The sequence below is a fragment of the Arachis ipaensis genome, chromosome B09, assembly GCF_000816755.2.
Source record: "Arachis ipaensis cultivar K30076 chromosome B09, Araip1.1, whole genome shotgun sequence".
NCBI lineage: Eukaryota > Viridiplantae > Streptophyta > Magnoliopsida > Fabales > Fabaceae > Arachis > Arachis ipaensis.
In genome coordinates, this window is record NC_029793.2 from 141,935,401 (window position 1) to 141,949,248 (window position 13,848).

At 37.3% G+C, this 13,848-nt stretch overlaps 1 protein-coding gene across 5 annotated transcripts; it reads left to right on the forward strand.

Annotated features, from left to right (window-relative positions):
- LOC107618107 (serine/threonine-protein kinase ATR) lies at positions 738-13,740 on the forward strand. 5 transcript variants are annotated; one of them, XM_016320044.2, is made up of 13 exons: positions 738-1,328; positions 1,424-1,743; positions 1,847-1,971; positions 2,183-2,327; positions 2,480-3,058; positions 3,137-3,212; positions 3,705-4,020; positions 4,582-5,838; positions 6,219-9,594; positions 9,696-10,265; positions 10,783-11,406; positions 12,764-12,958; positions 13,161-13,740. In XM_016320044.2, the coding sequence occupies exons 1-13, from the start codon at positions 875-877 to the stop codon at positions 13,326-13,328; spliced, it is 8,205 nt and encodes a 2,734-aa protein (XP_016175530.1). In that variant the 5' UTR covers positions 738-874; the 3' UTR covers positions 13,329-13,740. The 5 variants fall into 5 exon arrangements, with proteins under 5 accessions (XP_016175530.1, XP_020966622.1, XP_020966623.1 ...); XM_021110963.1 differs by lacking the exons at positions 738-1,328; positions 1,847-1,971 and having other exon boundaries at positions 1,616-1,743; XM_021110964.1 differs by lacking the exons at positions 738-1,328; positions 1,424-1,743; positions 1,847-1,971; positions 2,183-2,327 and having other exon boundaries at positions 2,636-2,819; positions 3,023-3,058.

Consider the following 13,848-nt stretch of genomic DNA (forward strand, 5'->3'; position numbering starts at 1 on the left):
CATTGTGATTTTTTTTATTTTTATGTTATTAAAAAATTATAAGATTGACAAGTTATGAGAGAGAAAAAATAAATTTAAAAAAATCATTTTCTAAAGTGGTTAAGAGAGGTTAGCATATAAATAATTTTACTATAGACATAATATATATTAATATACATTGTCATTGTTTGATTAATCATCTCACTTAATGAAATAAGATTTGATAGTGTTGTTATATTAAAAAAAAATAAAAATTAATAAAGCGATTGCATTAATTGAGAATGGATAGTTATATATTTCTTTTTTATAAGTTTAATTTTAATATATTTTTATTTTTTTATAAGGTTAATTTTGATTAACTGATATTATAAATTATTTTACATCGTCGTTTAATTATGTCTATTTTTTTAAGTGGGATTCGAATTTTAACACATATTTAAACAGACAGACAAGTGAAATAACTATTTGATCAACTAAGTTGGTTAAAAAGTTTTTTATTAACAATAGAGTGATAGACAACAATATGTTTGGGTAAAAGTATCAATTAAAAATTAAAAATTAAAAATCCAAGCCGTTCCAAGTTTTTGGATCTGGGCCGTTTTTCTACTAACCTAGGGTTGTTAATCGGTCCATAATATTGTGAAGCCCATTTTTATGGGCTTTTGTCAATAGGCTCAGGAAAAGAAAAACCGGGAAAAAGTAAAGCATCGAGTGTCCCAGCCCAAAATAACAAGCATGGAGTGAGTATAATGGGAAAGGGAGAGGGAAGGGAAGGGAAGGGAAGGGAGAATGTAAGAGAGAAAGATATTGAAAAGGAATTGACAGAACATTTTGGGAGGGAAAAATGAGAATGAAATGAAGTGAAGGCATTGCGAGAACGTAACAGTAATAATAGATGGCAAAGGCAAAGCTTTCGAGCTTAGTGCACGAGCTTCGAGAACGCATTGCGGCTTCTTCTTCAACTCCAACCACCACCACCACCACCACTAACAATAATGTAACTGCCTCAGACGACGACGCTTTGGAAGTCAGGTTTCGTAGCGTGCTCCCTAATCTTATCAACGCATACCTGCTCCCTTACTCCTCCGCCAATGAGAGAGAAGCCATCGCCGTCGTCAAGCTCGTCTCTCACACCGCCAAGTACTTCCCCGGCGTCTTCTTCCACGGCTCCGACTCTGCTTCCCTTCTCCCTATCCTCGCTCGCCTTCTCCCTTTCTTCTCCGATCCTCTCTTCCGCTCTCGTCATGCTGTCTTCTTCGAAGCTCTTGGATCTCTTCTCTCCTTGCTTCGTACCGGTGCTCGCGACGCTTTCCGCCACTTCTTCCTTGACGCCATGCTCGCCGTTCAAGGTAACTGCAATTCACAACTCTAGTGTTGAAAAAATTTAGTGTTAGGTAAGTGTTTTTTGTTGTGCTTGAAATCAATAAGCTCTTTGCGCTTGTAGATGTCGTACACGTGGCTTCCCTTTGCCATCAACATGATTGCAATGATGGATCATCAACTTCTAAGTTCACGATTAAGTGTTTCTGCGACTCGTTCTCAGGAATAGGAGATCTACCGGCAACGCTCAAACCGTTGGATGGTTATGGTTTATTGATTGACCTCAGTGGCCAAGCGAGGTGGCAGCCTTTTGCTACTTGGATTTTGAAGCTTATCAGTAAATGTATCACCAAAGGAACGCTTTATGTTGAAGGATTGATCGGCGTGTCGTTTGTTTCTGCTGCATGTTCGCTCTTATGCTATGGGGATTCTGATCTTCACATGGTATGTAATGAACGATTCATGGAAATTGGAGTTTAAGAGTTTCACACTTTCATTCAGTTTTACTGAAAAACTGTACCTGATTATTTATTTTTGATTTTGGAAGGCATGCTTTGACTTTGTACACATCCTTGGAACTGTTACAAACTATGATATCATTCCTTATTACAATTTAATCCTGTCAATATGTACTATCCTGAATGTGGACAAGGAGGGGCTTCCTGTATTCAGGTTTGAATATTTGATTACTTTATTATTATTTTTTTTAAAAAATTGGTTTCATATGATTGAGGTGTTTGTATATTATGGATGCCTCCTTCGGAAGTAATTTTCTTATAAAACCCTGCTTCCAATACATTTAGAAGATTGTCTTGAAAGGTTCTTTAAGTGAATAAATAAGGATGTTTCCTACTCCCTAAATTAAGATAAAGCTCCCTTGCAGAAACATGGCTTATGATTCTTCGATGGGTATTTGCCTCAATGCACTCTACTCTAGCTGCCCAGAAGATGTTGTCAAACTTACCGCTGCTGATTTAGTCAGTGTATTCCGCCGATCGTTGTCGAGAACCAAAAGCCAGGAACTTAAGGTTAACATTGAAACTAGCATTTCTTTGGAAAAGTTTTGTTAACTAGGGAGCTATTTGTTGGTTTTCATTGTTTGTTCCTACCCTTTTCAGGAAGTCTGATACATTTTAAGCTGTGAATTGCTCAACAGGTTCTAATAGTATTCCTTTTACAGGTTGCACTATGCAGTGCCTATGCTAGGATTGCGCGAGTTTGTCCTCCGCATATCTGGCAGCCAGAATATCTAATATCTGCACTTTATCAACTAGAAGACCTATTCCGGCCTCTAATAGATTGCTTTCAAGTAGCTCTATCTACACTTGGTCCACATCTTGTTGGGGGAGTCCAAGGAAATGATAACACTTTAACCACATTAGCATCCAATGATCAGTCAATTCAAAGCATGAGGCTTGGCCTAAAGAGGCCCATTGAGGACGTTCATAATCCAACAATCAAGCGGCAAAAAGTGAATGAGGAAATTGTTGCCAGTCTTGAGATGGAATGCAAATATAGTGGTATAGTTACTTGCCAAAGGGTAGAGGATTATGCTGATCATATGAATAAATCTCTTCTTTCATTTGTCCAATCATTAAATGCTCCTGCTGTTAGTGATGCTTTGCTGAGTTTGAGACCGATGGCCGCTTTATCTGCACTTAGCATGCTATGCATTACCTTTTCTATTTATCCAGAAACTGATATATATCTCAGAATTTTTCAGCAGATGCATACATGGCTTCCTTGGATAGTTGAACAGGTAGGAAGGCTGTAGCTGAAAATTCCTGGCATACAATTTGTTTCTCTTTCAGTGAACTAACTTTTTATGTTATTATAGGCTAAAGAAGGAAATTCAATTACCATAGATATCTCCACCTACCTGGAAGGAATTCACAGTATATTGCTTTCCCAAAGTAAGCTTTGTATCTTGCTGTCATTGGCACTGTCAATTACCTTGTACTTTCATAATAATAATAGTAATAGTAATAAACATTTTGTTATTTCTATTGGATGCATTGTTTTGCCTCTAATTTTATTTGGTGACTAGTACATATAAGGTTTGCTGTTGGGCCTTATTTGCCCAGCTTACGTGATATCACATGTCTTGAACAGAATATCATAATGTTTTGGGCAGCTTGTCGATTCAAGTAGTGTATTTTTTAATATGCATTTCTTGTCAAATGTTTAATTTCTCAATATATTGTTGCTGGTAGCATTCTAGATTCCTGGTAAATCCTCTCTTATTTCTTTTGTGTATTAAGTTGGAGCTGGGTGTTAGGTTTGTCTAGGAGTTTAAACAGATGAAAAGAAACCAAGTATGGTGATTTTTCTGGATTCATCCTTAAATTCACTTATACTCCATGTTTGAGGTATCTAATATTTCATGCTAATGTCTTCTCAATCAGGATCTGCTTTCAAGGAAAACAACAACTTATTGCAAGATAAGCGATACCGTGAAGACCTTTGTGTAGTGCTTAAACTTCCTTGGACTCATATGCTACCTGCTGTTGATAACCATTGCCCATGGAAAGCAAAATGCCTTTCTCTTCAAGTATTATCCAAGCTAGGCCCAAACTTGAGCAGCAGTGTTGTTCTTGAAGTTTTAGATATGGGTCTGCATGATGAAGCTGAAAAAGTAAGAACTGAAGCTGTCATTTCTATGCCAGTGATGCTTTTCTGGTCTACTCTTGATATATCATCTCCTGTCATTCAAAAGATTGAGTAAGTAACTAAGTAAATGTTTTTTGCGTACATGATTTAGATAATGTGTTTGGTCAGGCTTGTTATTTGGTTAGTTTCATTGTAGCTGTTTGTTTAACGTGAAGGCTCTCATCGACGAGATGTTGATATTTGAATTGCAGGAGGTAATTGAAAGAACATGTTTGCTATTTTTTTTTCCTTTCCTCCAAACTGTTGCTTCCTTTTTCTAGGATGGATTATGTCTGGAACAAGCATTTCTTTTTCCTTTTCTATCTTTCTTTCTTTTTTTTTCCCCATCATTTAAAATTCAAATGGCAAAATCTTGTTCTTTGAAGTGTGTTTCCCTTTTATACCTCATCTTTCATCAAGATTGTTTGATTAGAGGTTTTCTGTTTCCAAGGTTTTTCCTGTTCCAATATTATGACAACTCTCCTGTTCTTAAGCAGTTCTTTTGCCATTATGTATGTGTCAGTTAAATTTCCCATCACATTGATATATACATGGAGGAAAGTTGTATCTCTTTTAACAAATGATGCACAGACAAATCTTCTGTTTGTTACATTTTCCCTATCTGTTATGCAGGTACATAAGGAGAGATAATGAGAAGGTAAAGAAATTGGTTCCCATAACACTTGGTATGTTGTCATGCCTTTATGGATGCAGAGGAGCTACCTCTGGCTTACATACAGATGAATGCAAATTATTTCTGAATGTAAAAGATGGAAAACCATGTTGGTCGGTAGATTGTTTACTGCAAAATTTCAGATGCTCAAAATGTGACAGAAATTTTATTCGCAATCATGGTGAGCAGCATCCTCCAATTATTCACCAAGCTAATGTGCATGGAGCAAATGTAGATGTTAGTTTGGAATGTAATCTTATTCAACTTCAGTCTTTATTTTTTGAACTTCTGTTTGATGAGTCATCACATGATGTCCAAATTTCCTGCGTGAAAGTTATTCATCGCATCCTTGCACATGGATCTGCGGATAATCTGATTCAAACTAGATTTCAGTGGATAAAATGTGTAGAGTTTCTTTTAATTAGCAGGAGCAAGGAATTGAGAGAAGCATTTTGCAGTCAGATTAGTTCATTTGCAGACAATCTCATTTTGAGTTTGATTTTTCCTGGAGATGTTGACAAAAGCAAGGAGCAGAAATTCTTGGATACAATTCAACATGCCATGACAGTAGCAGAAAGTCCTCAGATATTAGAGACTCTAATGGAATGCATAGCGGAAATAATGTCTGCTGTTAATGTAGATAGCAAAATGTTCTTGTATTGTCTAATTTTGTTGGTTGATCGGCTAGATAGCATGCATGTGGCGGTAAGAATGAATGCATCAAGGTTAATACACAAGGCTTGCTATTTCCATCTGAAAGGAGGTCTGGAGCTAATTCTTTTAAAAGATGTTCATATTTGTACCGAACTGTATGATTATATCTCTGAGAGACTTGCGAGCCGTCCGGTTTTAGTGAAGGAGTTTGCGGAAGCTGTTTTTGGCATTGAGACTGAAGAACTTGTGAAGAAAATGGTCCCTTTTGTTCTCCCAAAGCTTGTGGTCTGTCATCAGGACAACAATCAAGCAGTTGACACCTTACATGAGTTGGCCAAGTGTTTGAACACTGATATGGTGCCACTTATAGTTAACTGGCTGCCAAAAGTGCTTGCATTTGCTCTTCATCAAGCAGATGACCAAAAGTTACTTGCTTCTGTGCAGTTTTACCATGCACAAACTGGTTCCAACAAGCAGGAAATATTTGCAGCTGCTTTACCTGCACTTCTAGATGAACTTATATGCTTTACAGATGGTGGTGATTCAGATGAGATAAATATAAGGTAAACTGAGTGTATCTCTGGAATTTGATATTCTATGGCATTATGGTTGAAACTTTCAAAACTGGACATTAATATTGATAACTCATATGAGCTTTCTCCCTAGATTTAGCTAATATTAAGGATCACATACTTTAGGTAATCAATTGTTTATATTCATTTTCTTTTATCATTGACTAGTTTGTAGAATGGTTTTGTTCCATGCTGCTGTTTATTAGAAACTATTGCAGTGAATCCCTACGTACTATGATACTCCTATAGCCATCTTTGAAAGGCAAACAAAGGGTTCATAATTTGATAGTGATAATGGAAGCAAACTATTGCTGATTAAGAGTACATGAGTTTTACTTGTCCTTTCTCATTCTTTTCTAATTTTTTTACAGATTAGCAAGAGTGCCTCAGATGATTAAAGGCATTGCTATTGTTCTCACTGGTGGAGATGATCTTCCAGGGTTTTTGAGGAATCATTTTGTTGGCCTCCTTAATAGTATAGACAGGAAGTTGCTCCATGCTGACGATTTTGTGCTTCGGAGACAAGCATTGAAGCGTATTGAGATGCTTATTAGAATGATGGGTTCTCATCTTAATACTTATGTACCAAAATTGATGGTTCTTCTGATGCATGCAATAGGTAATGAATCACTGCAAAAGGAGGGTCTGTCTGTCTTGCACTTTTTCATAAAACAATTGGCTGAAGTATCACCATCTAGCATTAAGCATATAATTTCTCAAGTTTTTGCCTCCCTTCTTCCGTTCTTGGAAAGAGACAAAGAAAATTCCTCCACACACTTGGACAAAGTGGTAGAAATTTTGAAAGAACTGAGTCTTAAGAACACGGCTATCCTAAAACAGCATATATGTGAGTTCCCCCCGTTACCCAGCATACCTGCTTTGAAGGAAGTGAACAAAGCGATTGAGGATGCACGTGGGTCATCAAATTTGAAGGATCAGTTGCGAGATGTAGTGGATGGTTTAAATCACGAGAACTTAAATGTGAGGTACATGGTAGCATGTGAGCTTTGCAAGCTTTTGAACTTGAGATGGAAGGATGTTACCGCTCTAATCACTGCTGAATCTGGTTCAGACTTGGATGTCTTGAGTTTGTTGATCACATCACTGTTAAGAGGATGTGCAGAAGAGTCAAGGACTGCAGTTGGGCAGCGGTTGAAGTTGGTTTGTGCTGATTGTCTCGGAGCCCTTGGTGCTGTTGACCCTGCTAAAGTAAAAAGCTTTTCATGTCAACGTTTCAAAATTCAATGTTCTGATGATGACCTCATATTTGAACTGATCCACAAACACCTAGCTCGGGCATTTAGATCAGCTCCTGATACTGTTATTCAAGACTCTGCCGCATTGGCTATACAAGAGTTACTAAAATTTGCTGGTTGTGAAGCATCGCTGGATGAGAATGCTCCAGCTTCCACATCACAGGAAAAGAAGGATGAGGATAATAGTAACAGTTTTACATCCAAAATTAAGAGATCCAATTGTAGTAATGTGATGAACAATAGAGGCCAAAAATTATGGGACCGGTTCTCTAATTATGTGAAAGAGATAATTGCCCCATGCTTAACATCTAGGTTTCAGCTTCCTAAAGTGCCCGAATCAACATCTGCTGGCCCAATTTACCGCCCTTCTATGTCATTTAGAAGATGGATATTCTTTTGGATTAGGAAACTGACTATGCATGCTACTGGATCTCGTGCAAGCATCTTTAATGCTTGTCGAGGTATTATACGCCATGATATGCAAACAGCAATATATTTGCTTCCATACTTAGTTCTTAATGCTGTCTGTCATGGAACACAGGAGGCACGGCACAGTATAACAGAAGAAATCCTTTCAGTTCTTGATGCAGCTGCATCAGAGAACAGTGGTGCTCCAGTTCATGGATACAGTGGTGGTCAAAGTGAAGTTTGTATTCAAGCTGTGTTTACTCTTCTTGATAATCTTGGACAATGGGTGGATGATGTTGAACAAGGGCTTGCACTTTCCCTTTCTAATTCATCAGCATCTAAGCAACAGAACTCAAAGGATCCAACTTCAAATTCCTTGACATATCAGGACCAACTCCTTGTACAGTGTAAATATGTTTCTGAGCTTCTCTCTGCAATTCCAAAGGTGACTCTTGCTAGTGCTTCTTTTAGGTGTCAGGCTTATGCAAGGTCCTTGATGTACTTTGAATCCTATGTGAGGGAAAAGTCAGGTGCTTTCAATCCTGCTGCTGAGAGGAGTGGCATCTTTCAGGACGAAGATGTTTCTCATCTTATGGAAATATACAGCTGTTTGGATGAACCAGATGGGTTGTTTGGCTTGTCCTGTTTAAGTAAATCTTTGAGGTTGCAAGATCAACTTCTAATAAACAAAAAAGCTGGTAACTGGGCTGATGTGTTGACTTCCTGTGAACAAGCTTTGCAGATGGAGCCAACCTCAGTTCAGAGGCATTCAGATGTCCTTAACTGTTTACTGAACATGTGCCATCTTCAGGCCATGGTCACTCATGTTGATGGTTTGATTTCTAGGATTCCTCAGTACAAGAAAGCATGGTCCATGCAAGGTGTGCAGGCAGCCTGGAGGCTTGGCAGGTGGGATTTGATGAATGAGTACCTTAGTGGAGCTGATGAAGAAGGTTTAGTTTGCAGCAGCTCTGAAAGTAATGCTTCATTTGACTTGGATGTTGCAAAGATTCTTCAAGCAATGATGAAGAGGGATCACTTCTCAGTTGCAGAGAAAATTGCTTTATCCAAGCAGTCATTAATTGCCCCTTTAGCTGCTGCAGGGATGGATTCTTACATGCGGGCATACCCATTCGTTGTAAAACTTCACTTTCTACGGGAGTTGGAGGACTTCCATTCTCTTTTAGGTGATGACTCTTTCTTAGAGAAATCATTTCATTTGGGTGATTTAGCTTTCTCCAAATTGGTTGAAAACTGGGATAATCGTATCAGATTTACACAATCTTCACTATGGGCTAGAGAGCCACTACTAGCTTTGAGGAGACTGGTTTTCAGTGCAAGCAGTCTTCGTCCTCAAGTTGGTAACTGCTGGCTTCAATATTCAAAGTTATGTCGCTTGGCTGGTCACTATGAAACAGCCAACAGAGCAATTTTAGAAGCCCAGGCCTGTGGTGCTCCTAACGTCCACATGGAAAATGCAAAACTTCTTTGGAGTACCCGGCGGTCAGATGGTGCCATTGCAGTATTACAGCAATCTCTCTTGAACATGCCCGTTGAAGTGTTAGGCTGTGCTGCTCTGTCATCTATTACTAGCCTTTCCCTAGTACCACTTAACCCAGCACCTATTGTCTGTGAAAGTCAATCTCCAAATGAGAACAGAGATATTGCGAAGACTCTCCTTTTGTACTCAAGGTGGATTCATTACACTGGCCAGAAACAGAAGGAAGATGTCATAAGTCTTTATACGAGGGTGAGGGAACTGCAGCCCAAATGGGAGAAAGGATACTTCTATATTGCTAAGTATTGTGATGAAGTGCTCGGTGATGCCCGGAAACGCCAGGAGGAGAATATTGAACTTGGTCCCAGACGAGTTTCTTCAAAGGCTGCTACTGTTGGTGGTGAAATGTCTTGGTGGTCCTATCTTCCTGATGTACTGTTATTCTACGCAAAAGGACTTCACAGGGGACACAAGAATCTATTTCAGGCACTTCCAAGGTTATTAACCCTGTGGTTTGACTTTGGAAGTATGTGTCAAAGAAGTGGTTCCTCAAACCTTAAAGATCTAAAGAGTATACATGGGAAGGTAGATAGGCAAAAAACTTTTCTTGTCTTCGTAGCTTGTAAATAGGAAAGACTTGCCCACTACTTTTACATTTGTGTTTTTTCCTTTCTTCTTTTTGATAGGTAATGAGTATTATGAGAGGATGCTTGAAGGATTTACCAACATACCATTGGTTGACGGTGCTACCTCAACTGGTTTCTAGAATTTGCCACCAGAATGAAGAAATTGTTCGACTGGTTAAACTTATTATTATCTCTGTTCTTCGTCAGTATCCACAGCAGGGCCTATGGATTATGGCTGCAGTTTCAAAATCTACTGTTCCTTCAAGGCGGGAAGCAGCAGCTGAAATCATACAAGGTGCACGTAAAGGTTTCAGCCTGGGAAGTAATGAGAACAGTTTGTTTGTTCAATTTGCGAGCCTTATTGATCATTTGATCAAGTTATGCTTTCATCCTGGTCAGCCAAGGGCAAGGACAATTAATCTCTCAACTGAATTTAGTGCTCTAAAGAGGATGATGCCTCTGGGGATCATTATGCCAATTCAACAATCTCTTACCGTTAATCTGCCAACAGTTGAGGGGAAGCCTGGTGATTCACTTATGCCAGATATCTTTGCTGCCACAGATCTTCCTACCATAGCAGGAATTTCAGATGAGGCTGAAATTCTTTCATCTCTTCAGCGACCTAAGAAAGTGAGTGGATTAGGGTGCATTTGATTTGCGTTTTCATTTTCACCTTTTTTTATAGAATTCTATGAAGGAAAAAGAGAAAATAGAAGGTACATAAAGAAAACAGAATTTTATTGTTTTCATGTTTTCTCTTTCCTTCACAAAATTCTGAAAACAGAAAACATTGGAAATGAAAATGTAAACCAGATGCACCCTTATTTTTCTTTATCAAATATAACTTCATTTATTTTCTCTCTGATTTCTGAGTTCATAGTTCACTTTGTCTGCATGCATGGTGTGATCCAGTACTGTTTTCTTTCTTCATCCTTCTTTCTTCCTTCTGTTTTTTATTCTTTTCTTTTCTTTGTTCTTTTCCTTTTTTATTTCCTCAGTTTCAGTTTGCACATACTTTCAGTTGACTAGGTATTGTTAATCAGTAGACACTGCTGCTTATTGTGATACATTAATTACATAACTTCTTTTCAGTTTCCACAGACATGTAGCATGCACTATCATCTTAATGAATCCCTATGTATTTCAGATCATTCTACTGGGCAGTGATGGCCTTGAACGTCCCTTTCTTTGCAAACCTAAGGATGATCTTCGCAAAGATGCCCGCATGATGGAGTTTACTGCAATGATTAATCGATTGCTATCCAAATATCCTGAAAGTCGACGAAGGAAGCTCTATATTCGTACTTTTGCTGTGATTCCTTTGACAGAGGACTGTGGTATGGTAGAGTGGGTGCCCCACACTCGTGGACTTCGACAAATTCTTCAAGACATATATATAACTTGTGGGAAGTATGACAGGCAGAAAACTAATGGTCATATTAAACGAATTTATGATCAATGCCAAGGTAAAATGCCAGAGGATGAGATGCTTAAGGGAAAAATCCTTCCGATGTTTCCTCCTGTTTTCCACAAATGGTTCTTGACTACATTTTCTGAGCCTGCTGCCTGGTTCAGGGCCCGTGTTGCTTATGCTCACACTACTGCAGTTTGGTCTATGGTCGGGCATATTGTGGGGCTGGGTGACCGGCATGGTGAAAACATTCTTTTTGACTCTACCAGTGGTGATTGTGTTCATGTTGATTTCAGTTGCTTATTTGACAGAGGCCTGCAGTTGGAGAAGCCTGAGCTTGTTCCTTTTCGGTTAACCCAGGTAAGAGAAACCCATGTTGGAAGTGGCAACAAATCCAACATGTTCTCTATGTCTTGATAACTTTTCTCTGATATCAATACCATCTATCTATCTATCTGTCTATCTAAAAGTTGATACTAGCTTTTTTTACATCGAGTTTAAGCCATGTTTTCTCCTATAATGATGCTATGTCAGCAACTTTGATTACTTGGCAAAACTTGGAAATCAACCAATCATCTTTTAGTAAAAGATTTTAAAAAATAAAAAAAAACTCTTATCTATTATTATTCAATTAAAACATAAAGTACTAATTAAATACAATAAACATACATTAAAAGTGCCGTATTAATAATAATTACAAAAATTTTCAATTACAAATGTTAAAATTCTACAACTTATAAATGTTAAGACTTAAGATTCTTACTACTACATTATTTAGTCTACTTATATATGTTACATAAGACTCTGTTAGGATTAGTGTTGGGCCTATAACCCAACTAGAGAATGAGAATTATACTATAAATGGGAATATGATGTAATAGTAAGAGCATACATGATGTAATTGAAAACTCTACTTTTTCTCTTTGGCCCTAGTCTTAGGGATTTCTATCCTACTCTCTGAATTTCTACCTAATTCTCTCTATTCCTTGATACAATATTCGTATCAGACTCTTACTATTCTTTTTTTTCTTAATCTCTCATTAACTGGCGAAAACTCCTCCAAGTAAGTTTAAATTTGCCACATTTCCTTACTAAATACATTTAAATATATCATGATTATAAAACTAATTCATAATTTTATATTATATTTTTGGTATTTTTCATTCTCATTCATTTTTTCTAACCCAAGTAAGTATAAATTTGGCACATCTCCTTACTAGATATATTCAAATATACCATGATTAGTTAATATAATTTTATATTACATTTTTTGTGTTTTTCATTCTCATTCATTTTTTTCTAACTTTTTTTTTTAGTTATTTGTAAACCAAAGAACACCATATGAGAAGACAAAGTATGACAACTAAAACAAATGTAAAAATGGAAGCAACAAATGAAAACATAGCTTTGTACAACTCTAATATAAAAGGAGTTTATATATTATCTAATCAATCTCTAAATAATATAATACTTGTTAGAATTAACTATATAGTATAATTAATTTACCTCTCAGCTCATTGTGCGGGTCTCACTCTAGTTGGCAATAATAAGCCATACCTTCTCCAAATATATCTGGAATTATGTAGTCTGGAATATTTTTCATAACTAAATAAGAATTAAGAATTACTGAAGATAATATTATTTTAATGCTTGAGAAACTTAATTGCTTGCTGCTGATTATGTTTTGGTTCTTGTGAATTCTGCGATGAACATACAGAACATGATTGATGGTTTAGGTATCACTGGATATGAGGGAATCTTCTTGAGGGTTTGTGAAATTACACTTTCTGTATTGAGGACACACAGGGAGACTCTTATGAGCGTTCTTGAAACTTTCATCCATGATCCACTTGTGGAATGGACAAAATCTCACAAGTCCAGTGGAGTAGAAGTTCAGAATCCACATGCACAGGTTTGGTGTTCCACTCTATTTTTAGTATCAAGACAAATTTGAATATAGTAACCGTAGTACTGACTTTAAGTTCATTATTCATTCATTGGTAATAGTTCAGATCAAAAGAACATTAAAGAAAATTATCCAAGATATGATTATGGTTTGCAACAATAAAGCAATTTAAATTTTTATTATTTTATTCCTTCCGTGGATTTTACAGAGAGCCATTAGTAATATTGAAGCAAGGTTACAAGGGGTTGTGGTTGGTGTTGGAGCTGCACCTTCGTTGCCCCTTGCTGTAGAAGGTCAAGCCCGAAGACTGATTGCTGAAGCAGTATCTCACAAGAATCTTGGAAAGATGTACATATGGTGGATGCCATGGTTTTGAGGATCAGTTGAATTGAAAAGTTCTTACAATAGTTTAGACAGTTACAATACAACGTTGCTAATTAATCTAGAATTGAACCAGCAAGCTGAGGACGGATTTGTTCGAGGTCATCCTCTTTTGGTATAGTAGTTACAGGACTTTGAGACGCAGGAGATTCAACCTCATCCAGCTGCAAGTACTATGCCCATTTTGCTTAACCTGGCTAGATCCATCAGCTAGAAGGGTGCATCGCATTGGAAGTATAGATCCTCTGTTTTATTTCTTTGTATATAACTTCTCTCGGGGTAGTTATGGACCCATTCCTTATATATGAATGCATCAAATTACATGGTTCCATGTGATAATTTCATAGCATATGTACAGGTAAGTGTATAACAACTTGCATGGAGAAGGGAAAAAATGTAAAAAACAAGCTTCCAAGTTCCAACATACCATGCTTGACTATCAAGATCAAGCATGTAATATAATATACTTCCAAACTTGACTGACATTTAATCAAAAAGTAGTTGTTAGTAACAAG

Coding starts and splice junctions, on each gene's coding strand:
- LOC107618107 (XM_016320044.2), top strand. CDS start 875: ATGGCAAAGGCAAAGCTTTCGAGCTTAGTGCACGAGCTTCGAGAACGC. Junction 1,329..1,423: donor CGCCATGCTCGCCGTTCAAG/GTAACTGCAATT, acceptor TTGCGCTTGTAG/ATGTCGTACACGTGGCTTCC. Junction 12,959..13,160: donor TTCAGAATCCACATGCACAG/GTTTGGTGTTCC, acceptor TGGATTTTACAG/AGAGCCATTAGTAATATTGA.